At 41.1% G+C, this 10,035-nt stretch overlaps 1 protein-coding gene across 2 annotated transcripts in view; it reads right to left on the reverse strand.

The window, feature by feature from the left end:
* LOC144212740 (polypeptide N-acetylgalactosaminyltransferase 10-like) overlaps positions 1-10,035 on the reverse strand; it is a 49,698-nt gene that overhangs the window by 35,574 nt on the left and 4,089 nt on the right. For both annotated transcript variants that reach the window (XM_077740847.1, XM_077740848.1), the window contains exons 2-3: positions 3,503-3,605; positions 2,566-2,704 (exon numbers count right to left, since the gene is read on the reverse strand). In XM_077740847.1, the coding sequence (XP_077596973.1) occupies positions 2,566-2,704; positions 3,503-3,605 (242 nt within the window). The remainder of the gene's footprint in view (positions 1-2,565; positions 2,705-3,502; positions 3,606-10,035) is intronic.

Raw genomic sequence — 10,035 nt, forward strand, 5'->3', positions numbered from 1 at the left:
AGTTGTTTCGTATTTCAGTGAAAAAATACTCAAATTTCCACTTCTCCTGGATGCGGCGGCCCTCCCGGTCAACTTTCCTTTTTTTGTTTACATGTTAGAAATGGGCTGGGCTGAAACAATGACGCAAGGGTCACGGCGGCCAGAGTGCGGCCACAGGGCTACTGCCATCTTCTGGTGAAGTGAAAAATAGCTTTTTGTACACATTTATTTTATACTGTGGTCAACAGTGCTGGCGGGCCGTGTATTATTGATTTCATGATAGAGGCCGTGGGCCGGTAAAAATTTGTGCACGGGCCTTATTTGGCCCGCGGGCCGGACTTTGGACATGCCTGATGTAGAGGATCACTCGCCTGACTTCAGTGCGGGCATGCGCGGGCTCGATTCCCGCTGGTGGCGTATGATTGTGAGCGCAGATGGTCGTTTGTCTCTCTATGTGCCCTACGGCTGACTGGTGACCCTGACTGAACCCTGTCTAAGCATACGCCATGTATAAAGAGTGGGGCCAGATCCGTGCTGCATTTGCGAAAGTCCAGGATTATTTCTTTAGTTTTCCTGGTGTTTAGTGTGAGATTGTTCACCAAACACCACAAAGACAGATGGTTGACCTCATCTCTGTAGGCATACTCATCCCCACTGGGATGAGTCCGACCACAGTGGTGTTATCGGCAAATTTGATGATGGAGTTAGAGTGGTGGGTCAGTGTACAGTCATATGTGTACAAGGAGTATAGAAGAGAACTCAGTACACAACTTTGAGGGGAGCCAGTGTTGTATACTGAGTCCTCTTCTATCCAGGATGTTGATAAGGGTTGTATCGATTGCTGGAGCCTATCCCAACTGACTTTGGGCGAAAAGCAGGCTACTCCCTACACTGGTCACCAGTCAGCTGTAGGGAACACAGAGATACAGACGAAAATTCGCACTCAAAATCATACAGCTACCAGCGGGAACCGAGCCTGCACCTGCCAGCACCGAAGTTAGGCGAGCGAACCATAGGACCATCAGATGGCAATTTCACTGCACCCTTCCCCAAAAAGATTATTTCACAACCAAGAATATCTTAATTTGAAGACAAAATTGTTGACGTGACCCTTTGTACCTCTTTTTGTTCTCCATGAGAAAGTATTTATTATTTGTCTCAACTAAAGTAGGGTGTTTTCTGGTAAAACATTGGTTGTGTGTACCCATTGCAATGGCGATAATAATAATTGCTTTTTTCTTTCAAATGTAGCTTTTGTTTTGGAAACATATTGGGACGTTCTGCAATCCCAAACTATAACAAACCTTTGTTTCTTGTTTAAAAAGCAATAGTACGTTGATTTTAACACGTCTTATTTAGTTTTGAGTCTCCAATATTAGGGTTAGTTGGGGCCTTGATTGGTTTTGTTATGCTTTTTCCCTGGGGTATCCCCTACTTGCTCTCTCTGGTTACCCAGGTGTTCCTCATTGCTAATCAGCCCTTGTGTGTCTGTTTAAACCCTGCGTGTTTGTGAGTCATTGTCCGACCGTCTGCCTTTGCTGCATGCCACGTTGCCATGCCATGCTTCTTGATCAATGTTCCTTGTTGCCCCATGTCTTCTATGTCAGGTTTGATTTTGTCATTTATTGCCAAGTCCGTGTTATTTTGCACTCCACAAAATTGTCCCTTGAATGCTTCCCTGCCTTTAGGTTCAACCATGTTCTACCCGCCACTACCGACCTAACGTAACATCCAATCTGCAGTCAATGTCCCATTAAAGAACAGCGAGTCTGGCGTGGAAAGAAAAGAAAACATTTACAAGGCTAGAAGAAGGTGGTGTGTGTGGCGGAGGAAACTTCATGGCAACATGTTCAGTTCGTCACACTTGTAAAATAACATAAACTTTAAATTTAACTTAAATGTACTTCACTTACTACACACACACTGTAACCTCTCGTCATGAATATCACTGCGCAGTTTGAAGAGGGCCACATTGCGGCCCTATCGTATGTTCGTATCTCAAATTTGTCTCCTATCTCAGGACTAAAACTGCCTCGTAATTTTTCTTGCATCTCAAATTTCTTGTATTTTGGGACTCTCACGTGTCAAGGTATTACTGTACAGGTTCAGCTCAGATGCATAGTCAACGGTTGATTATTTTGTTGGTTGCGAATGAAAAGGGGCTCAATTTACAGTGCCCCACAAATGAATAATTGAATGTGAAGCAAGAAGTGACCAGGCAAACAAATTAATGATCTTGTGATCAGATTTAAATATAATTCAAGATGTGAGATAGTCTATCTTGCATTTTTATCTGTGTGTCATGTGTATTTAGAGCAGGGGTGGGCAAACTGGTTCTTTAGGGCCGTTGTGGGTGGAGGTTTTTGTTCCAACAGATCCAGCACAGACAATTTAACCAATGAGATTTCTGCAGAAAACAGGAAGCACCTGACTGCAATCCACTGATTGCATTTGCAGGACACCAGATTGATGATGTGTCCTCTCTATGGGTTGGAATGAAAACCTGCACCTACTGCGACCTTTTGTGGAATAGTTTGCCCACCCCTGATTTAGAGGAATATTTTCAAACATACTAACATGACTTACTTTGGGTGGCGGATGTCCGGAAGGGAGCGATTCAGTGAGATGCGGTCACTGACATAGATGTTGAAGCCATTCTCCCTGTAGGCCAGGTCTACATGGTCAGCCTCAGACATGGGGAAAGGTTTTCCCTGTTCACCATTTCCTATGGAAAAACAATAATAGAACACTTTTGTGCTTCTCATTATTGGAGCAGACTAATAAAGAAAGGAAAAGCTATAGTAGTTCTATTACATAACAGACCTAATTGATGCGCAAACCACGGTCTTTTAACGCGCTTGTTTAAAGCGGCTCATCAAAATAGAGGTGTTCCATTAGCCTCTCGTCAATTCACATAAAAGGCAGCGGGGCACACGCGGCGAGGCTGATGTACACTCAAAGGAGTTCATCAAATTACACGGAGACGCCATGTTCCATTAAGCACAAACGATCTTTCAGCATTTGCGAGCAAGTGAGGCCCTCGTCTTAAGAGCTCATTTCAGAGATCAACTCCTCTAATTAATGCTCTGTGCCGTGCGGACGGATCACATTTACCCCAGACTGATCCAGCATTACAGATATATTGTATTTTATCTCTGTAAATAGAGAGAATTAATACATCATATTTAAGCAAATAGTGCATGTTCTTCTAAAAGCTGCCATGTCCAAATATGTCACCTAAAATAAAATGCTTGGCAATTTACAGTCACCCAACCTCTTTAAAGTATTTGCTGGGTCTTAAGCAAAAATGTGAGCAAAGGTTCACAAAAATACAATCTTTTGACTTCCCCCAAAAGGGCTGCATAAAACCAAGATATCTAACTTCCTGTTTGATTTCAGTGCATGACAGTACGACAGTAAATTTGTTTATTTCTGTTGCATACAGTTGTGGTCAAAAGTTTACATTTAATTTTTGCAAGCAACATTTTTTTAATAATCTTTATTTAATAATATTAGTCCTCACCAACTCTGGCAGCATCTCTCCTAATGGAATCGTAGTCATGCCAGTCTAGCCGACGCACGCCATCTTCCCCAACCTGGGCAACCTTCCGTATATGGCCCAGCCACTGTGTGGGAGGAACAAATATTTATTTTTATTTTTTTATGAAAAAGCACAATCAGTCCTAATGGATACAAATCCTTTTTGGGAATTGTCATTACTTAATTGATTTGTTTGCTGAAAGGGAAGCTCAATCAAGATAAACAGCAAAGCGTTTAGAATTTTGCTCGTATGAGTTTCTCTTATCTCAGATTTGTGGAAATTGATTAAATGACTAAAATGTCTGATTTGAAAAAAAAAGGAAAGATTTTTTGAGAATATTTTTGGTACAGTCATGATAGAAATGCCCAACAATTGTGACACTGTGTTCGGCTGTTGAACATTCTTAAAACACAAGGAAAATGTTGTCATGTTGAAATGACCAAATGTGTCACGTTTAGGTGCAGCTTCAGGCGTGGAACGTAGAAGGGCCCAAATGCAGGGAAGCAATCAAAGACGTGGAATGGAATGCTCTAACAAAAACTTGAATAACAGTGGCAGGTTCTTCAAAAAATAACAAGGACTTAGAATTGGACAACAAAAAACAAACCTGATCTGGAAAGACATGGGGAAACGATTAACTTGGAACATGGCATAGGTACATCGAGTAATCGTAGATGAATCAGGGTAAAGCAGACAATTCGACAAAGACTAAAAAACACATGGGTTGAATAGACAGACAGGGGTTGATTACAAAATGCACACTCCTGATCACATGAGGTAAGTAAAACCATGTGGGACACAATGGGCCAAACGTATGCAATAATCGTACGGACAGCATACACAAGGGAAACACATCCATCCCAAAACCACAACTAAACAACAAAATGACCATGACATGTCCAATTCACACTAACGGCAGATTAAATGGGTTTTAAGGGGCGTGGCTTCTGGATATTTTGGGGGGATCTATTCATGATAGATAGATAGTATACACCTAGCAAATTGCATGTATATATATATATATATATATATATATATATATATATATATATATATATATATATATATATATATATATATATATATATATATATATATATATATATATATATATATATATATATATATATATATATATATATATATATATATATATATCAATATATATATATATATATATATATATATATATATATATATATATATATATATATATATATATATATATATATATATATATATATATATATATATATATATATATATATATATATATATATATATATATATATATATATATATATATATATATATATATATATATATATATATATATATATAAATGCCTCTTCTGCTGTATAACACCCGTTACCATAGTAACTTGTTGAGGAAAAAAGTGAGTGAATTTGAAATGATGTGACAGTAGGTATGTAGAACTAGTCAGGCAATTATGGATTCAGATGGATTTCATGTTGGTTTAATAGAAATACTAGGGACAAAAAATATGTAGAAACAGCTGGATTACCTAAATGGACATTTCAAGGTAAAAAGCAGAATTGCACTTGTGGACAATCTTTTGGGTCTACTCATGATAAAAATTTCCAAACCATATGTTACTAAGTGATTCAGGCTGCAGGTGCCTAATTTTAAAAACCGCAATGGACAGGCCAAACATTATTAGGCCTAAGAATAATCCAAGCAATATGAAGCAATTTCAAGAACGGCCTAAAAATAATTTCCTGGAAAACACATGGGGATGTGAAAATGGGGGATGGGAGAAGCTGGCAGAGGGGCATAGGAGGATATGGAGTAAAAAATATATATTTCTTTTTATCCCCAGTGTGTCAGTCTGCAGCTCACACACAAAATTCTCAAAAGGGACCAATTTCAAAGTCTGGCTAAAAAAGACAAAGTCACCGAGCTGTAATGCAAATGTACACGATCTAACACTGAACTGAATGCCAATATATTATACATCCTTTGTGGAAATAGTATGAATTGTATTTTTAGCACCTGTTAAACTGCCAAAAAACTATGATTGGGTTCTACATTTTTTACTGTTGTGGATGCCACATGTCTTTTGGGCAGTCACACTACAGGTCAATGTAAAATACAGTGGTACCTCGACTTACGATCGTAATCCGTTCCGAGACTGGGATCGTATGACAAGCATATCGTAACTCAAGCGGACGTTTCCAATTGAAATGAAAACAAAATAATTTGTTTCAACCCTCTGAAAAAACACCAAAACAGGATATTGGATTGGAAAATATGTTTTATTTCTTCTAATTCGCCATATATTGACAAAGTAATAAATAACGAGTGGTTTAATAGAAATAAAATGTGTTTAATAGATGTAAAATTAGACTTATTTCGCGGAAGGGAGAGACAATGACACACACGGAGGCGAAGGCAGTTCGGGGGGACTTTATCCACGGCAACAACGCACTCGTAAGCGAACAAACAAATTTACAATAACTTGGATAACTATATACAGACACTTAACTTTTAATGTAACTTCACACAAAACTGAATTCTAATTTTGTTTTAATCTTTTTTTACTTTAGTTCTACGGGTTGACCGCACCCGGCCATTTTGCCGGAGTCTTCAAAACGAACGCATCAAGAGTTGTTAGGAACCTGCCTCCCCTTTGAAATGTTTTGAAAATGACGCACACAAATATCATCACAATACGTGTAATCCAAGCTTTAGAATTAGCACGACACAACACTTGTAGGTTTTCCTTATTGATGTCGTGTCTCTTGAAGGCACGTGTGTTCTCCGCATTGTAGACGAGGAGAGGCTTAATTTTACAGTCAGTGCTCGTATTAGCACACAACTAGCGTTAAGCGGTCCTTCATGGGATTGTGTCCCGGGAATGCCTTCTCCTCTGCCACGATGAATGTCCGCCTGAGCATCTTTTTCCAAAAAAGACCAGTTTTAATCGCAGTTGAAAACTTGCTAGGCCGCAGTGGTCTCAAACCGGTCCTCAAAGGGCCGCAGTGGGTGCAGGTTTTCATTCCAACTCAACAAGGATACCTTTTGCAAGTGCAATCAGTTAATTAGATTCAGGTGCTACTTATTTTAAAGACACCTGATTGGTTAAAATGTCAGCACTGGATCGGTTGGAACAAAAACCAGGACCCACTGCGGCCCTATGTGGAACCGGTTTGGGACCACTGTGCTAGGGGATGTAACTTTCCTCGGCGATAATCAAGGCAAATGTAATTAATGCGTCCTTCTGCTTAAGGATGGTGGAAATGGTTGACGTATTCATCTCGTATTGCCTAGCGAGCTCAGTAACACGTACCCCACTTATATTTTTCAATTATTTCGTGTTTCGTGTCCATTGTCTTTTCTTTTCAGAACTCTGACGATCCATAGTAATATTGTTTACCTGGTATGTAAATGTGACCAACCCGGGGAAAAAGCGGGCAGGTGGGGAAATGCAAAGTCCGCCCAGTGGTCGTAGAAATATTTTTATATACGAAAGAGATGCAAAAAAAGACAGTGCCATGGCCACCTGGCTTGGTCGCATCACGAAATGTTTATCGTATCTCGGGTGAATTATTCGATCGAAATTTTCGTCATAAGACAAGAATGTCGTATGACAAGAATGTCGTATGACGAAGCGGTCGTATCACAAGGTTCGACTGTAATCCATCGCAACTAAAGGAATGACAATACGAATCAAAAGCATAACTGAAGTTTTATTCTTAGTGCGATATTTTTCTCCCCAATTTTCTACTCATTACACTAAGATTTATCTTGAGCCAAGGGAAACTAGCAGAGACTCTCGCTCTCTCTGGTGAGCAATCTTCTTGGTCAACAAAAATGTTAGTGCAATCAAAGCCATTTGTTGTCAAATGAACCAAATCCCACTGTGATAGCAATAATACTGCCACATCCTGTTCATTGTCTTGACGCCATGCTTCCAGGGTCAATACCTCTCGCTGTTAGCTTCCTCTTCACCACCTACTGAGAGATAGCAGTCACTCTTTGGTTCCGCCCCCTAACTCCCCTCTTACTCTAACAGCTACCTTATCTCTTATCATCTCCCATTTGCACTTGTTGTTAGTCACTTCTCACTAAGCAAGTCATTCAGTGCTGGGATTTTTTTTAAACTCTTTAAGGGCCGAGCAGTGCACTCACTAAGACTGTAGTGACAGGAGGTCTCAAATAACACTCATTTTACACACTATTACTGTCATGATCGCCCAGGTTGCTAGAAGCAGAGAAAAAGGCGAGGGAAGTGCTGGTGCACAACTTAGTATTTTAATACAAAAATGTTCATACAAAAACAATAAACACAGGGACCAAAATGACAACTAAATTGGGGAAGACACAAATCGACCAAAGGCAAAAACATGATCTATGTCAGTTTTTCCCAACCTTTTTTTGAGCTGCGGCAGACTTTTTGCTTGAAAAAAAATATCAACATCACCATCTCATCTCATTTTCTGAACCGCTTTATCCACACTCGTGACCAGAAGTTTCGTCGGACGGACGTTTAGTCGACGGACAATTCGGTCGAACGGACGTTTGGTCGACGGACAATTCGGTCGAACGGACGTTTGGTCGACGGACAATTCGGTCGAACGGACGTTTGGTCAACGGACAATTCGGTCGAACGGACGTTTGGTCGACGGACAATTCGGTCGAACGGACGTTTGGTCGACGGACAATTCGGTCGAACGGACGTTTGGTCGTCGGACAATTCGGTCGAACGGACGTTTGGTCGACGGACAATTCGGTCGAACGGACGTTTGGTCGACGGACAATTCGGTCGAACGGACGTTTGGTCGACGGACAATTCGGTCGAACGGACGTTTGGTCGACGGATAATTCGGTCGAACGGACGTTTGGTCGAACGGACGTTTGGTCGACGGACAATTCGGTCGAACGGACGTGCGGTCGAACGGACGTGCGGTCGAACGGACTTGCGGTCGAACGGACGTGCAGTCGAACGGACGTGCGGTTGAACGGACGTGTGGTCGAACGGACGTGCGGTTGAACGGAGGTGTGGTCGAACGGAGGTGTGGTCGAACGGACGTGCGGTCGAACGGATGTTCGGTCGAACGGACGTTCAGTCGAACGGACGCTCGGTCGAACGGACGTTTGGTCGAACGGACGTTTGGTCGACGGATTCGCCGCTGGAAATTTCGACGAGGGGACACTTTGTCGCCGGAGTCGCTCGCTCTCAAAATTATAATCATGAGAGAGAGAGTGAGAGAGAGTTTACTGTTGAAAGCGATCAACCAGGTAATATCTCGCTCTCAAAATTATAATCATGAGAGAGAGTGAGTTTGTAATTGCATTAACAATGTGAGAGCATTAATATCTAAATATGTAATATCAAAATTATCCGTATAACCGTATTATTGATGTGCGTGCACATGTTATTCGTCGCCGGATTCGCTCGCTCGTTCCCGGATTCGCTCGCTCGTTCCCGGATTCGCTCGCTCGTTCCTTGATTCGCTCGATCGTTCCCGAATTCGCTCGCTCGTTCCCAGTTTCGCTCGCTCGTTCCCAGATTCGCTCGCTCGTTTCCGGATTCGCTCGCTCTTCCCGGACTCGCTCGCTTGTTCCCGGATTTGCTCGCTCGTTCCCGGATTCGCTCGTATTGGCGTGTGTGTACATGTTTTTCCAGACTACGGCCCACTTGGATTAGTATATACAGAAACAATCAAACATAAGTTTAATGTAACTTTACACAAAACTGAATTCTAATTTTGCTTTACATTTTTTAAACTTCTGGCCGGGTTAGCTGTTTGCCACGCCTCCACCCTCACGTTTGCGATCGATGGGCTGTTTGCTGTTGTATTCCCTTCAAAATATTCTGAAAATTATGCACACAAATGTCCTCACAATAGGATAACGCACGACCACTTGCCAACGAGAAGGAATCTTGAATGAGCGATCGTGGGAGCTAACAGGCTAAGGAAGGAAAAACAACAGCTCAGCCTACCCACGTATTGATTGTGGGTAATCAAGTTTTATTCTGAGAAAGGGTGCCATTGGCTATCGGTGTTGTGCACGAGTATACTTCATTACCCAGTAAGCCCTCTTTTTGCTTGTGCATGCATGTTGTGCGTTTTCTGGTCCATGTGTAGGAGAAACATGTGTGAAGAAGCCGTTCAGTGCTCGTAGATATCTGTTATACACAAAGGAAATGCGCCAAAAAAGCTACAATGATAAACAGCCTTTCATGTCATGGCCATCTGGCTTTCTCGCATCTGAAATTAGTTCTCGTATCTAGAGCGAATTATTTGCTCGAAATGTTCCTCGTATCTCGAGCATCTCGTAGGTAGAGCTGCTCGTACTACTGTAATAAGCAACAAAATGATTGACAATTTGAATCTTGTAATAGTAAAATCTATAATTTAACATTCATAATGTTTCTATTTTAACCCTGTGATAATTCAATTTTAATTTTGTTATATTCATATAATTTTTTCTCTCTGAATATTACATTGTTTGACTTCTTGCAATTTCCCCCAGCACACTTGACCATT

The sequence above is a fragment of the Stigmatopora nigra genome, chromosome 19, assembly GCF_051989575.1.
Source record: "Stigmatopora nigra isolate UIUO_SnigA chromosome 19, RoL_Snig_1.1, whole genome shotgun sequence".
NCBI lineage: Eukaryota > Metazoa > Chordata > Actinopteri > Syngnathiformes > Syngnathidae > Stigmatopora > Stigmatopora nigra.